This window comes from Triticum aestivum, chromosome 4A (genome assembly GCF_018294505.1).
Source record: "Triticum aestivum cultivar Chinese Spring chromosome 4A, IWGSC CS RefSeq v2.1, whole genome shotgun sequence".
In the NCBI taxonomy this organism is placed as follows: Eukaryota; Viridiplantae; Streptophyta; class Magnoliopsida; order Poales; family Poaceae; genus Triticum; species Triticum aestivum.
The window spans coordinates 628,964,116-628,984,418 of record NC_057803.1 but is presented as its reverse complement, the minus strand read 5'-3'; the positions used below and the strand labels follow the sequence as shown (position 1 = coordinate 628,984,418).

The window sequence follows — 20,303 nt, the reverse complement described above, 5'->3', positions numbered from 1 at the left end:
TTGTACGGGTTGAGGGAAGACGAGGTCCTAAGATGTCATGTTGCCAGCGTCCGTGGCCTCGCCGGCGAGCTCCCATTCGCCACGGCTACGACAACGGCTGGCTCCTATGGTGGGCCCCTAGTCCTACTCGAGTTGTGGGTCACGATCCCTGCAGCATCGAGGATGACGGCCGGAGGAATACGGAACGTGGAGCTCGTACACAATCTGGAGCTAGCTCGATCCTTGATTATGTCCAAGCAAGATGCGCACGTACACGACGTAAGCCACCCCTGCCTTGATCGATTCTTTGCTGAAAACAAACAAGCAACGCATGCACCCAAGACGTAATGTGCGCCGACAGCATAGGAGTACTAGCAAGTCCAGCTCGTCCAAGTCGACGGCGAGGCCAACGCGCCCGGCGTACTCGAGAACGGCCCTGATGCGCGCATCACGAACAAGATTCATGATTTGGGCCGACTGACTCGCATGCTGCTGCTGGAGCAGGACGACGCCATGTCCGTGTAGCTGCACCTTTGCTCGCTCTGGGCGCGCTGGCCGAGAGCCGCGCACCGCGGCGGGGGTGGGGCGAGGCGGACGGAGGTCGGAGGGGAGGCCGCGTGCAACCGACGCAGACAAAGGAGGGACGCATAAGCGACCACAAGCTGGGAGGTGACGGCATCTGTCGTGTTCGTCATGCTCGCGCCGAGGTGAAGGCGTGAAGCCACAGGTCAGAGATCTCTTAAAAAAATCAACGGGTGCGCCACATGAAAGGTTTCTAGGGCACAGTCGAGCTCGGGTCCCAGCATTCTACATGCGCAGCTCCACGCGCTGGCCCGGCCGTGCTCGCCGTACATGCTATCCAGTATCCAGGAAGAATATGAACGCTAGGAGAGAGAAGAGGAGATTGAGGAAGAAGATATATTATAACATGTAGGTCCGCGTGGTAAGTGAGAGAAACAACCGAACCCGGTCTGGATTGTCCTTCCAAACAAGTATAGGATTAGTGTAGGGTTTAGATTGGCCGGGATCAAGAAGTATAGGGTACCAATTTCAAGAATTTAAACGTGAGGATTCATTTGCGTCACGCTCTATAATCTTAAGGTTCAAAACAGACTTCACTCGTCGAAACCCCTTTGCCACAAGTTTATTTATAGCCAAAAAACTGACCGTATAATTTCCGAGAAAAAAAAACTCCCATCGTCCAGTGCCGAGCGGAAGGAGAAGGCGCGTGGACGCACGCGCTCTCCGCTCCACGGTGGTATGGTATCTCTGGAGACGCGGGCCCAGATCTCCACCGTAACGGGCGGGTGGTCCCCGCCGTCGGCGTGCTACGGTCCAGCTGGGACCAACGCCAGACCAGCTGCCAGTCCCGCCCCCACCCACCGCCAGCGGGGGCCGCGGTGCCCGAGCCCCACCCCACCCCCACCCCGCCCGGAAGGTGCCTTTTTATTCCAGCGGGTGCTACATTTTGGGTTTCGAAAGGCGCGGGAGCGGTCAGTCACGTGCACGGACGCGGATCGTAAGGCCATCAGCCCCATTAAACCCTAATCCGACGGGCCCACCTCGTAATCACGCGTTAATTACCCCCTTTTATTCGCCCGGATTTGACCCGTACGCACGCACGCACACGCATCCGGGGGCGGTGGGGCCGGAGGTTTCTTAATGGGCGCGGTGGGCCCGGGGCTGATCCGACTGGCTGGCCCAGCGGGCAGCAGGAGGCAGGGGGAAACGACAGCGGCTCCCGGGCCCCCGGATCCGGCAGGATCAGGATCAAATGCGCGCCTGCCCGCGGGGCCCGGGCCCACTACAGCGCGGCGGGGGGAAGGTGGACCCGGTCCCCACCACCAGCGCCGGGACCCGGGATGGGCGGTGGCCCCACGCCGAGTGACACCACACGGGCAGCGGTAGGACCACCACCAAGTAACAACACCCCACCCACCCCCTACCCCCCACCCCACCCCACCATCTCCCGCGACACGCGAAAACACCACCAGCCGCGCCGCGGCGGGGAATTTGCCCGGCCGTGATGGAGTCGGAGGGGCAGGACAGGCCGCCGGGCGAGCGGGACGCGCACGCGCACGCCGGCGGGGTGGCTGAGCCGGGGGCGATGGCGATGGTGCCGGTGCCGGTGCGCGGGGGGTACATGGTGGTGCCCAAGCCGGAGCCGGTGGAGCTCTTCGGGGCCGGCGGGGGCGGGATGGTGGTGCGCAAGCCGCCGCCCAGGAACCGGGACCGGCACACCAAGGTCGAGGGCCGCGGCCGCCGGATCCGCATGCCGGCCGCCTGCGCCGCCAGGATCTTCCAGCTCACCCGCGAGCTAGGGCACAAGTCGGACGGCGAGACCGTGCGCTGGCTGCTGCAGCAGTCCGAGCCGGCCATAGTCGCCGCCACGGGGACCGGCACCGTGCCCGCCATCGCCACCACCGTCGACGGCGTGCTCCGGATCCCCACCCAGTCCTCCTCCTCCGCCTCCTCCGCCGTCGTCGACGACGAGGCCTCCGCCAAGCGCCGCCGCAAGCTGCAGCCCACGCGCGCCGCCGGCCCGCTCCCCACCGTGCCGCCCACCGCCGCCTACTACTCCGTCCTCGCCGACCCCCTCCTGCAGGGCGGCGCCGGGGGCGCGGCCATTTCCGTCGCCAGCGGCCTCGCTCCCATCGGCGGCCAGCAGGGCCTCGTCCCCGTCTTCGCCGTGCCGTCCGCCGCTGCGGCCGCCGGAGGCAACCACATGATCCCGCAGGCCACCGCCGTGTGGATGGTCCCGCAGCCGGCCGGCGCCCCCAACCAGCCCACCCAGTACTGGGCTTTCCAGTCCGCGCCACAGCTCATCAACCTCGCCGGCGCGCAGACCATGCCGGCTGGAGCTGTCTTCCCCAACGTTGCCGCCGACTACCATCAACAGCGGCAGTCTGCCTCTACCGTGGTCCAGAACACCAACTCGGACCACCAGCAGTTCAGCCACCATCTCACCGGCGCCGAGTCGCACGAGCAGCAGCGCCGTGACCACCACCCGGAGGAGGACGACGCCGATGACGACGACGAGCCAGTCTCCGACTCCAGCCCAGAAGACTAACGAAGCAGAGCAAAGCCACGAAAGCACTCCACTGCACGCACTGCAGCCAAAAGTCAATCCAAAGAAGAAACCTTAGGTTCTATTCTAGTGAAATATTTATTCTCCGATTATGTATTAGTCAGTAATGATACCACTGTTGCCCCTACGGAGTGTTTTTTTGGTACCATGACTACTGTTGGTTGTCCCTAATTATTCTTGACCTTCAATCAATAAGAACACGAAACATGGAGAAAAATTTGAGCTTTGTTGATGATTTCCATCAGGGTTGTAAAACCCTGTTCAAAGTTCAAACTTTGGTTGGTTCCCTAACTGGAATGAAGCACTATACTGAACTACAGGGGAGGCGAACACCAGCTTGAAAATTCTGTTAACTCTTCTTTTTCAGGATAATGTATCTGAAGGAAATTGATCTTCCTATTAGAATAATGTACTGCATTACATTATTCTTTACAGAGAAGAAAAGGCATGCTCACATGCAGTGTACTATATTCTTATGTACTCATTTGACTAATTCTTTTGATTTTCACATCGCTTGTTGCTGCTTGGATTGCTGGAATTTCATGAACAAGTTCTGCCCTTTGACCGAATTAATTTCCTATCATTTCTGCTTCTGTAAATAGTGGCTTTTCCACTATTTTCACAGCCACACCAGAACTCTTTAATTCTTCATGCTTTCATGTTAGAACAAAGTCAGTTTTCTGCTACTAGTTTTTTTTTGTACACTTGCAGTTGCAGATCAAATAAACAGGAATTTACTGCACAATCAGGAATTTACAGTGCCATGACAAAATCTTTCCAGCTTTTTTCTGTCTCATCATGTTGCTACAGTCCTGTCTTTATTATTATATTCTATAACTTTGCTTATAGTTCAAGGTTTCTCTAGACTCTGTAACCCAAGACAGTGGGGATGAGTTTTCTTCTAGAGTCCTGTTGCTGGACCTGCACATAAAAGAGCTGACTTGCTTGTCTTTGAATTCATTTTCTCATTTGCAGATGATTAGTTTGCACTTTTTTATTTGTTAATGGTCTCATCATATTAATCTCTTTTGTTCTGAGCTGACCGAGTACATCCTGATCCCTGTACTGCAAATAAACGGTGAAACTAAACACCATTATCTACTGCTTGTTGGAACTTGTACTTGCAAAGCGAAATATGCAAGAAAATTCATCGCATTTTAGAAGACACATGATAAAAAAAATGCAGAGTTTAATTTTAGGATATGTTAAAAAGACGGCGCAGGATTTGCTAAAGCACTGGCTATCCATTTTGATGATTGTCACATCTTCAAAATCCACTATAAATATAAGACACCTGAAGAAGGCTTACTGTGTCTACTGGGAAGGAGGACCTGGTCTCAGGGCAATGCTGCATACAGTTGGTCTAGGTGAGTGAAAGTTACCGTTTTGAATAAGGCAGTCGAATATCCTGGTACAGATGCAGCAATTGTTTCTTAGCTTGTAACTTTGGGATTAGCAACAATACTTGAGTGAATCACAATGCTATAAATTTTCCTGAATTTTCTGAATCTCCTGCAGTGTTACATATAATTTTATAATCAGGGCAAGCTAATGCTAATCCACATAATATGATAATGGCTATTTTTTTTTCTAACATGCATCTGCCTTCGGGTTTGCTTTCGTACTGGTCTTTTGGGAGTAAATTTGGCACCTGCAGATCTTGAGATCTAATTTCTTCTAGAACTCGTTTTACAGATGTGTGTAAGTACTCAAGAGCAATCTTTTCAAAAATTTAAAATGTACTTTTATCAGCAGCATCTTACAACTTTGAGTGTATATTTTGTTTATATCTGCTATCCTGTTATTTTTACTTGGATTTTTATTTCCTTTCATGTAACTAGAATTTTTTGGTGTTAACATGTTGAACTTTGCTGGAATCTTGCAGGTCTTCAGTAAACACAATGTTTGGTCCAAAGGCCGTCTACAAAATCATTGTGCATGACTGAGATCAGGTTGCAGTTTTCTAGAATATGTTTCTGCAATTATTCCTGAAGAGGTCACTATTCCGCCTCACTATGTCGCTCTGTGCGCTATTATGATGCTTACCTCACCGTGATGATGCACGTTTGCAAAATGGTCAGCTATGACAGAATTGTTCAAGGATAAGGCCATCACGGTTGACGTTTGCTTAAAAAAATGGGCTTTTAATAGGTGCTTTATTTGTCGATGCAAAACAAAAGCAAGCAACTAACCGGTTCTCAACATCAAGACTTCAGACTCAGATTGTCATCGACGTCAATAATTCTGTACAATCTAATTGAGCTCTCTTTTTTAAAAGAAAAAATGAACTCCTTTTATAAACACTGTTCTCCTATGCTGTTAATATATGCGAAGAGTCCTCCACTATACGTACCGTGCCTCTCTTCCTTGTTTGAAATATTGGCTACTGAATAATAACACAGGTTAGCAAGATTGACAGAGGCCCTATCTCATACGTTGAGTCTCTTGTTGAGTCTATCATGGTGCATTGCAGGGTTTGATAAACATTCTTGATTAAGGTGGATTTGGCTCATTGGAGATGCAGATAGAGAATTTCTGAGCCTGTATAGATGCTCGGTTCCAAAGTCTTCAGCTTTCGCCGGAGCAAGCAGCTCTACGGCTGAACAACGCAACAAGAGTCGAAGAAGCTGTTCCAGGCTTCTGAGCACCTGGGATGGGAATGAGAGCTATCCTGATAACAGCTCTTCAGTTAAGGTGTCCGTCAATTTGCAACTTCCCATCATCACAATTCAAATACCATTGAATTTGTTCTGGAAGTTGTGTTCCCTTTGGTCTTAATGTCTGCCTTCGTTTCCAGAATAAAATTATCACCTTTGTTATTTATATAAATGTGATGGCAGGTACGAATGTGTCCTTGTTTGACTTGCTTTTTTATACATTCAACAAATTATAATCGTGTACTTATTATCAATTCTCAACAAATTAACCATTCAAAAGTTTTGAAAAGAAAATCTTGGGATACATACAAGTCAAAATATGATTTCAATATTTATGTGCCACTTCAAAATACTACTCCCTCCGTATCTAAACACTCTTATATTTCTTTACAGAGGGAGTACTCCATATTTGTTCTTTCTTCAAAGAAAAAAAAAGCTGCTTGTTCAGCTGTCATCCTCATGCGTTTTGTTCAGTGCGGTGCGGGAAAGTGCATGTCATTGAATTGACAACCAAATTAACCAAGCCAACGAGGGTGCTGTTGCAGGCGGCTGAGTTCAGACAATTCAGACAAGCAAGACTTAGTCACAAGGCATCTTTGTTAAGACTGAATCAATCCGGTAATGATGAATCTTGTAATGTCTTTTTTTAGCATGAATCTTGTAATGTTGTTTGAAAGAATCCGAGAATAAGTGGAACCTAGTCGTTTGGATGCGATGGCATGGGCCAAGAAGACAGGTGGCTTGATATATGGAGTTCCAGTATGAGGCTTATGAACAGTAAGTATGTTACTGATCCCGAGGAATATTTTGGGATTTTCGGGAAGCTACATACCATCTTGCTGATATGCTAGATCGTATATTGGTGGTTTCGCTACCGTAGGATCATAGGTAGGATGTATAGTTTTCTTCTTCAGTCCCAAGTCAACATTTGTATAGATGAGATTGATCTTCATATGATCAATTGAATGTTGATCCGAACGATAAAATACTCCCTATAAATGAAATGCGTGACTGATGCCTACGAAAAACAGTCCAATCACCATATAAATGAAATGGACAGCCCTAGATTATAGAACAAGTCGTGTTGCATTGCACCTGCTCGACACAAGTGGCTAAAATATAACAGTTCGGCTGATCAAGCATGTTGACCAGAATAGATAGTTCATCGCGTGCTTGTTGTCTATTGAAAAAAAAATGGTAGCAAGAGAGATCGAGGTGCTGGCAAAAGTTAGCCGGCGAGCTAGGTCAGTGTTCAGGATGCTGCATCAGCGGCCGCAGTGATGCTTTTGGACGAAGCCCATGATACTCGTTCATGTGCATGTGCTTCGAATGTCCCTGTGGCGGTCGACGGTGGTTGTTGCAGCCTGCAAGGTCTCGATGCTGTGAACCCTGCGCTGCTGTTATCATGATGCTTCTTCTTTATTTTTATTTTTATTTTGTTAGTAGTAAACTTCTTCATGCTAGCAATATAATGTAACCAGACCAATGACCACTCATCTAACATTTGTTGTAAACTTCTGTTTTTTCTTTCTTTCTTTAGAAATGTGTTTTAGAATCTGCTACTACTTATAAAAGCACGAGTTTGGTGAATCCAAATGATATGAGCCATCCAATCACCTATATCCAACATCTCACGCTGCTCCAATGACGTGGCCATCACATCATCAATACATTACAAACATGTTAATTGCATTAATCATAATTTAAAAACAACATTAGTTGCATTAAACATAATTAATCTTAGAATCAACATTAATTGCAGTTTAGCACTGAAAATATAATAAAATTACTGTCAAACTAGACGTGTGTGCACGTACATGATTAGTAGTGTCTGAAAAGTGAGAGTTGTTCTTTAGCCCCTCATTTTTGTGTTTCCACTGTACACCACAATACTCCTTTCATTCAGAGATATTCAATCAGATCTTTTTTGGAGGATTCAAATTCTTGTGAAATTTTCTAGTATTGGTCATTTGATTCACGTGATTAGGACAAATAGGGATTTTCATTTAGCATTCATCTGTGCTCTATTTCGGAGAGAGAGAAATCACTAACGCAAAGCTCTTGGTAGAATTCCTTCGTTTTTCCTGTGTTGTTAGACACTACTCTTTGATGATCCCCACATAAACACATCCTTTGATGCAAATTCACTCTGTTTTCTGATACTATAGGATTGAAGAGGAGATGACACTCATTCGTTTTCTCTATTCCTGTGTTTGGAGAATCCTGCAAATCAAATAGGCCCAAATTTCCACATATATTTTTTTGCGAATATAATGTACTATAAATTTTGTATGTGTGAGGTTTTATTGGATATTTCGAAACTTTAAACATAGTTTGTAAAAAGAAGATATAAACACCGGTTACAATTTAGATGCATACACGAACACACACACACCACACACATTCTCAAAAGCCCAAACAGTCAAACCGATACAAAATGGTGAGGAAATCCTCATACAAGTAGGACAAAAGAAAAATAAACGACATCCGAGTGAGAGCCACAAGTGCTAAAAACGCTACACCGAGCGCGAAAACAGGAGACACCTCACCTAACAAGAGACAACCTAGACTACTGGATATGACCAAAACTACACCACCTACCACTGAACACCGTAGTACCGAACACACCGAGCCATCTCTGGAGCGCATCGACTCCCCATTGTGACTGCCCTCTCACTCTGGGCTGTGAAGCTCCACTCATGCCAGGAGATGGCAAGGGCTGAGAATGAAGACCATGGGCACACGTGTATAATATATATAAGAGATCACCGGGACCACCTCACTCCAGAGTCAGGACACTACATGCGAGGGACAAGGCAAAATCAGAAGCTGCTGGCCAGCGGCAACAAAAGGGACCGAGGATCCACAAACAACGCCCTCGAGAGGGTGATGACACCAGGCTCCATCGTCGTCAAGCCCGAGCAAATGGACTAGGGTTTTCACCTAGGTGCCCAGTCGCCGTGAGGGGATCACAACAATACCCTCAAGAGGGGAGCGACACGCGTGTGCGTCGTTGTCCATGGCGCTGGAGCGCGAAGCTTTCGCTCGGACCCTCACAAGTGCCACTCGACAGAGCAAAGGTTGCTCACCCAACGCATGAGGGAGGGCCCGCTCTCACCAGTGGAAGGCCTCCATATCCAAAACAAGGATTGTCACCACACCAAGATCACCCGCCACCCCTCCCTTGTTATCCACACGGTCAAGAGCAGACACCACCACTACTGCAGTGCTGCTCGCCATCCAGGGTCACCACCCTAGCTTTCAAGAGAGACACCGCCACCAGGAAACCAGGTCGTAGGAAAGCGGGCGCCTTGAGAAAGAAAACACAAGGGCAAAACCGTTGTGTCATAGCACCACCATGGAGAGGGCCGGCAACAATGATGTCGACCACGCACAGAGGACAATCATAGGCCACAGGTGCCAGTCCTAGCTGGTTCCGTCCCCCACCACGGCCGTGAACGGGGATCACCGGCTCTAGCCAGCAACACGTCATAGGAAGACTACTCGCCATGCATCGCGGGGGCAGCACCCGCTCAAGGCATGCCGCTGAGGCAGCAAACCTACATGGGCCAGATCCGGCCATGGAGAAATCTCCAAGAACCGCTGCCGCCCAAACCCTCGATCCTGCCCATCATCACCGCCAGAGCCTCACACACTGCCACCCCATGTCTCATCCTACCCAGGCAAGCCCCACCATATGGAACGGGGAGTCTGCCCGTATCGCCTGAGAGAGTCACCGACGCGTCAAACAGCCGTCTCGTACGCACCCTCCGTCCCGCACCTAGCATCGCAACCCTGACAGTCGACTGCATCCTGCGCCACCGTCGCCGTTGACATAGGCCGAGCTTCGCCCGACAACACCTTCTGGCGACTGAGGTGGAGAGGGGGAGGGGTGAAGGAGGTGGAGGATTGTCCAGCTGTCGTGGGGGCAACACGAACAAGATGAAGGTGTCAACTCGTCAGCCATACACACACATTCATGCAACGGCTAAGATACAACCATCTAGTTAACCATTCAACCATAGGCTGGTTCTCACGCTTCATCAACTTTTGTAAATGAACATAGACCTATACCACAGGTAGGTACCTGTGAGTAGAAAACGAATCCTGCCTACGTGGCTACGTTAACCTCAAGAATAATACGTTTGTGGGCATGTCATAGTTGATAGTCCTTATCAAAGCCTGTCCACGAGCTTCGTGGCACAAGTTAAAACAAAGCTTATCTCCATGCACATGGCCGGCACACTCTTCTACAAGTCACACAAATACTTCTTTGGTTTTGGGAGCCGTTATAACAACTTCTATATAATCTAAGAAAAATGATATGTTCAGTTTACAAGGAAACTGTGTGAACAAGACAAGGGCTAAAGCAGAGCACGTAATCATGGATGTATGCATGGTGTATATAATCTAAAGGAAAAAGGACAACCAAATCGGCACCAAAGACAAAGGCTAAAGCTAGCTGAGCCGATCACAATGGAACTCGAGTGAACCCCTGGCATGGCACCAAATGGCTCCCTCTCGGGCGTAACGACGACGAGGCATCAGAGGACAAGAGACAAGGATATATAAGGCCAAGAATGGCGATGGTGATACGTACGGCTCTGTCAAGCTTTCTCTCGGACACCATCAATGGCGGCCATCTTGGGAATGGGAGCTCCCGTGCTACTGGCCGCTGCCTTGGGGGCGGCCTGCGGGCTCCTGTTCTGGCTCCGGGTGGCCCGGAGGAGGCCGGCCGACGATCCGATGCGTGGCATCCCGGGGAACATGGGGTGGCCGGTGGTGGGCGAGACCTTCGCCTTCATCGCCGCCTTCTCCAACCCGGCCGGCATCCTGAGCTTCATGCGGGAGCGGCAGGCGAGGTACGGCAAGGTGTTCAAGACGTACGTGCTGGGGCGGACGACGGTGTTCATGACGGGGCGGGAGGCAGCCAAGATCCTGCTCTCCGGCAAGGACGGCGTGGTGAGCCTCAACCTCTTCTACACCGGCAAGCAGGTGCTGGGCCCCACCAGCCTGCTCACCACCAACGGCGACGAGCACCGGCGGCTGCGCCGGCTCATCGCGCAGCCCCTCTCCGTGGACGCTTTACGGAAGCACTTCGCCTTCATCGACGGCCTCGCCGTGCAGATCCTCGGCTCCTGGGCCGGCCGCGGCCGCGTGCTCGTCCTCGACGAGGCCTCGCAGTTCACGCTCAAGGTCATCGCCAACATGCTCGTCAGCCTGGAGCCGGAGGGCCCCGAGCAGGAGGAGTTCCGGGCCAACTTCAAGGCCATCTCCTCCTCCTTCGCGTCGCTGCCGCTCAAGCTCCCCGGCACGGCCTTCCACCGCGGCCTCGGCGGCCGGAACCGGATGTACGCCATGCTGGACGAGGTGATCGCGCGCCGCAGGGCCGGCGAGGTCCGCGAGGACTTCCTCCAGACGCTGCTCATGAAGCACGCCCGCGGCCAGCAAGCCGGCGCCGCCGCGGCGTCGGACCCGGCGGAGGAGGAGAAGCTGACGGACGCGCAGCTCAAGGACAACATCCTGACCCTGCTGGTGGCCGGCCACGACACCACCACGGCGGGCCTGACCTGGCTCGTCAAGTTCCTCGGCGAGAACCCCGACGTGCTAGCCAAGCTGAGGGAGGAGCACATGGCGATCCGGGCGGCGCACGACGGCGACGACACACAGCACCTGTGGTGGTCGGACCTGAGCAGCATGCCGTACACGACCAAGGTGATGAACGAGACGCTGCGGCGGGCCACCATCCTGCCGTGGTACTCGCGCAAGGCCGCGCAGGACTTCAGCATCGACGGCTTCGAGGTGGCCAAGGGCGCGTCGGTGAACCTGGACGTCGTGTCCATCCACCACGACGCCGCCGTCTTCGCCGACCCCGAGCGCTTCGACCCAGACAGATTCGATGTGCGTCTCCTTTCTTTCTTCCTTGTCTCCGGCGAGCGGCCCGGCTAGCTGACGACTCGACTGACTTTGTGCAATGCACGTATGCAGGGGTCGCTGAAGCCGTACAGCTTCCTGGGGTTCGGCAGCGGGCCGCGGATGTGCCCCGGGATGAGCCTCGCCAAGCTCGAGATCTTCGTCTTCGCCCACCACCTAGTCTGCACATACGAGTGAGTCGCTGTGCCCCCGCCGGCAAACTCTGCCGCCGGCCACCGTGTCCAATGTCTAGCTCTGACGTTTGTTTTCTGTGCAGCTGGAAGGCGCTGGAGGATGACGCCTCGGTGCAGCCGACGCTGGTGCGCATGCCCAAGAACAAGTACCCCATCCTCGCCACCGCGCTCCCCTGAACCCCAGCTGTTCGCTCTGACCCCAGCTCCGGCGATGGCGAGGTGGCGACATTTGTTTTCAGCATGTGACAGACCGACACGCACTCTACTGATGCTGTCATCGGCATGGTCAGATTATATGGTATCCTGAGGCTACTTGTATTGTATGGACCAACTATATGCAAACTTTACTTGTATTAGCAAGTGAAACCAGCAATCATTTTTCTTAGTACAACAATTCCATACACATGACATGAACAGCTCATGAATTTAAACAAGGAAAAACAAGTAAAGTGAACAAAACATTCTTTAGACACCACCAAACATGTAAAACTTGCAATGCCATGTAAACTTAATTTAAACAAGGAAAAACTCTTTAGATGACCTATCTGATGGCCATGTAAACTTGCAATGCCACACTATAATACACTACATACTAACGGAACCTGCTACTCCGGTGGTGCATTGCCAAAGAAGAATAGCCAGGCAGAGCTCAGCATTACTCTGATGCGCATCTCTCGCGACGAACACGGCCCAATGATGCATCTCTAGCGACCAACGGCACAGCTCAACGAAACAAGGAAGCAACAGCTAGCAAACTCCAGCGACCAGGTAGCAAGGCCGACCAACTGGGACAAACTCCAGTGACCAGGTAGCAAAGCCGAGCAACAGCGGCAAAGGCACAGACCAACATTTTTAGGCAGGCTGCAGAGAAGTAGGGGACCTCCAATGGCTATGGTATACTGGCACAGATTGGAATCAACCAACATGACCTCAGTCATTATTAGACAACAACGGAAGGAAGAACCCAACGAAACCGATCCAGAACAAAATAAGCAACCCAAAAGGGGGCCTGCCAAAACAGAAGATCATTTAAGATTGATAGCTAAACTCAATCTCGAAAACAGAGCATTGAAAGAGATTACCGGTTTGCTTTTCCTTTTACGGACCGATGATTGTCACCTCCCCCTTTTTCTTGCGATGAAATTTTCAAGCAAAGTTTAGCTGACCGTTTCCTTCCCGGTACCACAGGAACAACAACATGGTATGCCTCCCACGTAACCCACGTATCCCGTATGAGCACAACCAACATGATGGAGCATCAACACACAGCAAGCCACCTCTCAACCAAGCAAGAACCACCGAGCAGCGTATCAAGCAAACATGCAGGGCCCAGAGCCAAGCATTATGGCTAAGTCCATGCGACTCACATTAAGCAGGAAGAAATGGTAAGCAGGTCAGTAATATGGTCTGTAATAAAGGATCTGCTTACTCACGGTACAACATCATAGTTCAAATACATGATCACAGAGTTTCAAATACAAGGAAACACACCTCATGATAGTAGATAGGGTTTTCATACCTGGATGAAACACACTTCTCAAGATCTTGGCTATCAGTACGGACCTGATCGGTCACAACTGTAGCGGTCACCCCCACTCCCACCATCTCGGCTACGGCTAGAATATCGGTCACTGCCACGCTCAGATCGATCACCGTCACGGTCAGAACGGTCGCCGCCACGGTCAGAACGGTCGCCACCACGGTCAGATCTACCACCACCATACCTATCATCTCTGCCACCATATCGGTCACCTCTCCCGCCGTCACCATCCGGGCACTCTCTAGCAAAGTGTCCAGGTTTGCCGCACTTGAAGCAGTCCCCACCACCACCACCACCACGCGGCGCACGACCACCGCCATAGTCACGGCCACCACGAGACCCACGGTCACGATCAAAATCACGGTCACCGTTACGATCTCTACCAACCCCTTGAGGCTGAGCTTTATCAACAGTGATGGCCCTCCCTTCCAAGTCCAATCCATTCATGTCCTCGATAGCTTCTTCCATGGCTTTCTTCTCATCAAAGGTCACAAAGGCAAATCCACGTGAACGTCCAGAAAACTTGTCCATAACCACCTGCACATTACCAGAAAACAAACATAAATAAAAGCTCATGATGAATAAACGGCAAAGTGTATATGTGGAACAGTTGTGAAGGTGAAAAGGCATCACTCAGTCAACCAATATAAAGCCAATATTTGTAAAACAATTCAGGAACTAATAACAAGTAAACAAAAAACATTCCACATATAATCAATACTTGGGAATGTATAGATATGCAACCGTATGTCCTAAAGCTCTATTGTATCAAGGCTGGACACAGAACTGAGGTAAAGATTGATCTATGAGACAAAATAAGTAAATAACTAGTGACGAAAAGAGTCCAGTAGCAGGTTGGACACAGAACTGAGGTAAAGATTGATCTCTGAGACAAAATAAGTAAATAACTAGTGACAAAAATAGTCCAGTAGCAGGCATAAAATTGCTTCATCAATGCTCTATCAGACGCTGAGCGTAGGATCAGGAAAATAATGCAAACATATGCAGTTGTTGAATTGTAAACAGAGAATCAATGACCAAGAGATTGTGGAAGTCACCTTTGCCTCGGTAACTTTGCCGTATTTTGAGAATGCATCTTTGAGGCTTTCATCAGTTGTGGACCAGGACAGGTTCCCAACGAAGCATCGGTACTCATCCTCATCAGCCATCACTGGGAGGATAAACAAACGCATCCAACACATGGGCAGGTAAGAAATTGTTAGAGCTTGCGAAAAGAACAAGAGCAATACAGAGATTATATGGCGATCAACAAATATTCTGTTCATTCAACCTCCTAAGCGGTAAGTGCTTCATAGGTACCGCAAAGAGTTGGTACATCTTAGCCAGCTAAAAAAAGGCTGACCATGGCAATTTGTCAATAGGCAGTATCATTAGCTCTTCTAAGCTAAACTGGATATCTTTTTGTGGAGAAGAGGATAGTTTACAGGAAGCAGAAGCAGCGCAGCACAGCAGAAGAGAAGCTGGAACGCCTATGAACATTGGACAGAATAGAAGCTGGACATCAAACATAATGGCATGGCAGATTCGCTGTACTGAGATGCCCCTGGGCCCAGGCTAAATTGCAAAATAAAGGAAAAGCCATTCTGCTGGATCTTCCTTTCTGTGCCCTGTGTTTGGAAATGAATTTTGCAGAAGGCTATAGCTTAATAATTTCTTAACATACACTGTATGCCCTAGAAGCATGCTCAGTTATTCCATCTAGGCGGGGCATGAACTGCCTAACAGCGCTACAGTAAGCTTAAATCTTAGATGTGCCCTGCCGTTGGGGGATTCATAATCCCGGAGGCAGAAGGAGCAGCAACGACGCGGGCATCGGAGTAGCAGGCTATCAAGTATCAACCACCCGACCTGATTCTGCAACGCTCTCTAACCAAAACCAGACGCCTGAGCAAACGCGCGGGCCGCTCGAGCCGGAAACAGGGCCGAAACTCGACCGGAGAGCCACCGCGGGACAGTCTCCCGTTGCAATCGAAACTTGGTCGCTGGAGGAGGTGGCGCGGGACCTCACCTGCGAGGGGGAGGGGGGCGGAGACGAGGGCGGCTTGGGAAGCGGAGGAGGAACTTGGTTGACCGGAGCAGAGATGGGCGGAGGAGAGACCGCGTCCTACAGTACTGGCGCGGGGATTTTATATACCTCCCGTAGTAGAGTAGTAGGAATCCCAGAGTGGAAACGTTGGAACCCTAAATCCCGGCGGCGCGAGATATTTTCCCCGGTGGTGGGCTGACAGGCGGGGCCGGACGTAACCGTAGGAATCTTCGTCGTTGGGCGTGGGATCGGACAGGCCGCCGCGTCTATTCTTCCCTTTCTTTCTCTCGGTTCGGTGGGCTCACAACCTGGTGGATGGGTGGGCCGCCTGTAAAATGCTCCACGGCAGGCCGCACCCTTTTTGGTATGCAAAGTTTTTATTTTGGGCGTGGAGAGGGTTTTTTTCTCTCTCTTGGTATGTAGAGTTTTTCTTTTTGAGATGTCTTGGTATGTAGAGTTTGTTGAGAGTGAAAGCCAGCAGGTTCTTACTGGAAAGAAAGAGAGACAGACAGGCCAACAGGTTCCTATAGAGGGAAAAAGGAGAGTGGAGCCAACCCTGCCCTCGGTACAGCTAAAAAACTATTACGTTCTTCCCTAAAAGGCAATTATGTTTTCGGTAGGAAAAGTAAAACATTACTCCGATCTCTTCCCCTTTTGAGAGAAGGCGGAGGAGGATCGTGTTGACTGACAGTATGGCAACGATTTTCAACCCCCCCCCCCCCCCGGAAGGCTCAATTTTTCGTTTGGTGGCACTTGAGCGGCAAGCGTAGCATCACATGGAGGAAGGCTCGGTTTTCCGTTTGGTGGAACCAGAGTGGCAAGGGTGGCGTCACATGGAATAAGCTGGCCACAGTCTCTTGCTCACCACGGCAACATCAAAGAGTGGGTGGTCTCGCGTGCTTGTTTGTCCACTCGGTGGTGACGTGCTTTTTATTCCCCCCTGGTGTGCATGGTGTTATTGTTTGTCGATCCAACATGACGTCAAAGTGCATGGCTGAAAGTTTGCTTGTGGAGGATTTGATATTCTTTGTCGGTATCGTCGGGGGATCTGGGTATAGGTCAACACGGGAACATTCCCCCAACCGACATGCCGCACCGACAATTGACTCGTTGCTCGCATCGGTTCTGTATGTAGCCTTTCAAAGCCTCACATCCGACGGCAATAGCCTCTGGCAAGCGTCACGGTGGTCCTGAAGGTTGGTGGCGGTTGCAGGATGGGTGTGTGCAGGGAGCTTAAAGGACTTATCTCCAATGATGCTTTCCCTGTGGCGCTTTCGACAAAGTTTTCATTGACACTCGTCATCTCTCGATTTCTTTACCATGTCTCTTGTGCGTTTTGTATACGCACTATGTTTTTTGTTTAGCGCTCATACAAGCATAGTTTTTCATGGGGTAAAACTCTCATGCTTTTAATATTAGTGGAGCTAGATTTGTCCCTCATACTTAGTATGGATACTTTTATTTATTGCCTTAAGTTATGGTGCTACTCCAAAGTCTATTATACACTATCACAAATACTTAAAATGAATAGACAAAAAAAATTAGCATGGCCGACATCAACATGTCGTCCTTCTCAAACTCAACGCAGTAATATGCAACCGGTCCTCAAACACGACGAGCTATACAATGGGTCATCGTGGGAGCTAATATTTAGGTGAAGAATTCTATTAAATATGAATATATAATCACGAACGATAGTTCGCTTCATTTTTGGAATGTCATAATTGACCCCCAAAATTTGTACGTACAATGTTACAGTTTTTTTTTTTTGACAATCTAGAAACACACACGTGCCTTGCAAACGGTTCCGCCCTTTGCTTCACGTCAGCAATGATGCCTCCAAGGTATCGCACACGCATCGCGTCATCGGTTTTTCCAGCCAGCGTTTGGCCGACTGCGCCGCACGAAGGGAGAAGGAAGGGGGCAGGAAAACAGGGGGCGGCGGCGGAACGGAAAGCAGAGGTACGAGAGAGGAAGCAGTCTCAGTTATCGATCTCCGAGGTTGGTGGCGGCGGCTAGGGCTGGCAGCCGGCGGCAGAGGCAGATCAGATCCGCGGCTGTTCGGCGCGGAGAGGAGACTCCCCGGAGCTTTTCGGCCGGACCGGCCACCCGATTGCGCGGCCCGCCTCTGCGATGGTTCGATCTCCGCCCCCCACCCACCCAGCAGTAATTTTATCATCCTCCCTCCTAGGGTTCAAATTCGGGCGAGATCATCGCCGGATCCCCCGGGCAGTTCTCGTGCTGGGACGGCCAGGCCGGTCCTGATCCGTGGGCGCTGCCCGTTCGAGTCAAATTCCCCGTTTCCTCTGTGCTTGAGTTCGTCGCGCCACCACGATCCCTCTAGCCCACAGACTGGACTTCGATAAATACTACTACCTTTTCTAGCCTCTTTGTGTTATTCACTTGTTCCCTGACTCCGTCCCTTTTGGGGGAATTTTTGCAGTACACATGAATAGGCATTAGGCTCGTCTGTGCTGCAGAGATTGTTTCGCGGTTTTGATCCACTGGCGGCCGCCGTGGAGATTGTGACGAGCTGACGGTGGCGTGTGTTTCTGCAGGTCTCTGGCTGCTGCTGTTGCTGACTGCAGCGATGAATTCGAGGCCGATCGTGCTCGTCTTCCTCCTGCTCGTGCTCATCATATCATCGCAGTTCGAGTGGAAGCAGCAGATCGGCGAGGCCGAGGCGAGCCCGGAAGCTACGCGGCGGAGGCAGCAACCGCAGGTTGTAAGGGAAGATGCCGTTAAAGAGAAAGTGAGTGAGCCGCTCTCCTGCCGTTCTTGTCGTTTCTCAAATTGCATTTGCTCTAGGTCGATTTTAGCGCACGCCCTTGGCATTCTATTTGGTGGGAAATTATCTAGTACTATCTTTTTGGAGGCACCCCTATTTATTGCCATTGTTTGTTGTGCTACCGTGTTTTGTACATGTTGCGAAAGAATTGGTGCTGGCATATGGTAGCGTTTATAGAACTTTGAACACACATAGATTGGAAATTTGGAACCACCAACACAAGTGTTCTCTATGAAAACAGATTGAAACCTGTGATTTGTGACCAACCTAGTTCTTTTGGTTGCATTTCATCCTCTCTAGCAGCCAGCTTTTCTTTTCTGATCCTACATAATGTTGATCGAAATAATTAAATTGTATGGCATGATACTAGTAGCTGTCTTCAGAATAATCTGTGTGCATTTATGTCGGAATGTTCTATATTTCCTCTTTTTTCTATCCATTTAATTATATATTTGTCGTTTGTCAAATTGCGCTTGCTCTAATTTGATTTTAGCGCATACCCCTGCCATTATATTTTGCGGGAAAATATTTACGGTGCCATTGCACATAACTTTGAGTATGTAGATTGAAAGTTTGGAACCACCACCAGAAGTATCCTCTGCGAAAACAGATTGAAACCTGTGATGTGTGACAAACTTAGTTCTTTTGCTTGCATTTCGTCCTCTCTAGGAGCCAACTTTTCTTTTCTGATGCTAATATAATGTCGATTGAGATAATTAAATTGTATGGCATGATACTAGTAGCTGTCTTCAGAATAATCTGTGTGCATTTATGTCGGAATGTTCTATATTTTCTCTCCTTTCTTTCCATTTAATTATGATATACTGTAGTTCAGTTCCAAGAAAGTCAGTTTTGAGTTTAGCGCATCCCCTCTCTAAACTTTGACAATATATGCAAGTATTGCTTAGCGAAGAAGTTGAGTGACCTGTGGAAGTTTCATGATCATTTATTATTCACTTTCTGCTATATTTGGAGCATACAGATTTAGCCCTGTTTCTTTGTCATGATCATGGCGCTAATTATTACTCTTTCTCAACGCCTATGCTTTGTGATGGATCTGGCTGTAGAACGGGAACAGCATAAGTTTGTTAATTACGTACTATAGTTCAGTTTCAAGAAAGTCAATTTTGAGTTTAGCGCATCCCAATATATGCAAGTATTGCTTAGTGAAGAAGTTGAGTGACCTGTGGAAGTTTCATGATCATTTATTATTCACTTTCTGCTATATTTGGAGCATACAGATTTAGCCCTGTTCCTTTGTTGTGATGGCGCTAATTGTTACTCTTTCTCAACGCCTATGCTTTGTGATGGATCTGACGGTAGAACGGGAATAGCATAAGTTTGTTATCTGAAGAAAGAGGCAATGGCTTTATTTTTAGAAGGTGTATGCAATCTTCCTCAATTAATTGATACATTATGCAGCTAGGCTTACTGGTATGGTGATTGCTTTACTACGTAAGAACTTTTAGGGAAGTATTGCGCTTCATGCGACAGTTTTTGATAAGCAGGTGTTCAGTACCAGTACCTATGACACACACGGCGGTTTTCTTGTTTCCATCCCTTTTGTGCGGGTTCAAATTAACATTCCACACTCACAAGTTTATGTATCAATCTACAGATAATACTGGCGCAGGAAAAGAACATCCAACAACTCACCGAGCTCATCCAGAGCCTCCAGGTGCAGCTACTGCATTGCCGTGGCAGCAACAGCACTGCTCATGGCGCCTCCTCGAATCAGTCTTCAGCCAGTTACGCCGAAGCGGACAGACATCAGATAATCGATGACTGATCGCCTGTCGACATGCCCAGGTACTTTGCATCACAGTACAAGCGGCTCAAGGACACACACCTGAATGATATATGAAAGGCACCATCGTCGCGCACCACCATGTAGTGCTCTGGAGTCCAAGGAGCTGTCTTAGTGTACTGATGTGTTGTACTATTGACAGCACTATGACCACCCCCCTTCCAATACCTCTTCACCCTTGGCTTGTACAGTGTTATATTGTAACTGTATCATGTAAATTTAGCCCACCTTCCTCATTGAGATTGAAATTTTACTCATATGGATCCCTTCCGTGATCATCGTCGATACTT

General features: G+C 49.5%; 4 protein-coding genes across 4 annotated transcripts; 3 read left to right on the top strand and 1 right to left on the bottom strand.

Moving 5' to 3' along the window:
* Positions 1-1,922: 1,922 nt before the first annotated feature.
* Positions 1,923-3,293, top strand: LOC123087760 (transcription factor PCF2). The gene has a single exon (XM_044509860.1). The coding sequence runs from the start codon at positions 2,006-2,008 to the stop codon at positions 3,047-3,049; it is 1,044 nt and encodes a 347-aa protein (XP_044365795.1). The 5' UTR covers positions 1,923-2,005; the 3' UTR covers positions 3,050-3,293.
* Positions 3,294-10,304: 7,011 nt separating this feature from the next.
* On the top strand, positions 10,305-13,168 carry LOC123087759 (abscisic acid 8'-hydroxylase 3). The gene is made up of 3 exons (XM_044509858.1): positions 10,305-11,625; positions 11,713-11,831; positions 11,915-13,168. Exons 1-3 carry the CDS (start codon positions 10,357-10,359, stop codon positions 12,006-12,008), a joined length of 1,482 nt encoding a protein of 493 aa, XP_044365793.1. The 5' UTR covers positions 10,305-10,356; the 3' UTR covers positions 12,009-13,168.
* Positions 13,169-13,225: 57 nt separating this feature from the next.
* On the bottom strand, positions 13,226-15,640 carry LOC123087757 (glycine-rich RNA-binding protein RZ1A). The gene is made up of 3 exons (XM_044509856.1): positions 15,401-15,640; positions 14,430-14,542; positions 13,226-13,908 (listed from the first exon to the last, which is right to left on the bottom strand). Exons 2-3 carry the CDS (start codon positions 14,538-14,540, stop codon positions 13,384-13,386), a joined length of 636 nt encoding a protein of 211 aa, XP_044365791.1. The 5' UTR covers positions 14,541-14,542; positions 15,401-15,640; the 3' UTR covers positions 13,226-13,383.
* A 1,609-nt stretch (positions 15,641-17,249) lies between these two features.
* LOC123087758 (uncharacterized) lies at positions 17,250-20,270 on the top strand. The gene is made up of 3 exons (XM_044509857.1): positions 17,250-17,554; positions 17,977-18,170; positions 19,825-20,270. The coding sequence occupies exons 2-3, from the start codon at positions 18,009-18,011 to the stop codon at positions 19,993-19,995; spliced, it is 333 nt and encodes a 110-aa protein (XP_044365792.1). The 5' UTR covers positions 17,250-17,554; positions 17,977-18,008; the 3' UTR covers positions 19,996-20,270.
* The last annotated feature ends 33 nt before the right edge of the window (positions 20,271-20,303 follow it).

What these genes read in the sequence shown, in the direction of transcription:
- LOC123087760 (XM_044509860.1), top strand. Translation starts at nt 2,006, where the DNA reads ATGGAGTCGGAGGGGCAGGACAGGCCGCCGGGCGAGCGGGACGCGCAC.
- LOC123087759 (XM_044509858.1), top strand. Translation starts at nt 10,357, where the DNA reads ATGGCGGCCATCTTGGGAATGGGAGCTCCCGTGCTACTGGCCGCTGCC. An exon ending in TCGACCCAGACAGATTCGAT is followed by an intron (nt 11,626 to 11,712) that starts GTGCGTCTCCTT and finishes GCACGTATGCAG; the next exon opens with GGGTCGCTGAAGCCGTACAG. An exon ending in CACCTAGTCTGCACATACGA is followed by an intron (nt 11,832 to 11,914) that starts GTGAGTCGCTGT and finishes TTTTCTGTGCAG; the next exon opens with CTGGAAGGCGCTGGAGGATG.
- LOC123087757 (XM_044509856.1), bottom strand. Translation starts at nt 14,540, where the DNA reads ATGGCTGATGAGGATGAGTACCGATGCTTCGTTGGGAACCTGTCCTGG. An exon ending in GCAAAGTTACCGAGGCAAAG is followed by an intron (nt 13,909 to 14,429) that starts GTGACTTCCACA and finishes GGTAATGTGCAG; the next exon opens with GTGGTTATGGACAAGTTTTC.
- LOC123087758 (XM_044509857.1), top strand. Translation starts at nt 18,009, where the DNA reads ATGAATTCGAGGCCGATCGTGCTCGTCTTCCTCCTGCTCGTGCTCATC. An exon ending in AAGATGCCGTTAAAGAGAAA is followed by an intron (nt 18,171 to 19,824) that starts GTGAGTGAGCCG and finishes ATCAATCTACAG; the next exon opens with ATAATACTGGCGCAGGAAAA.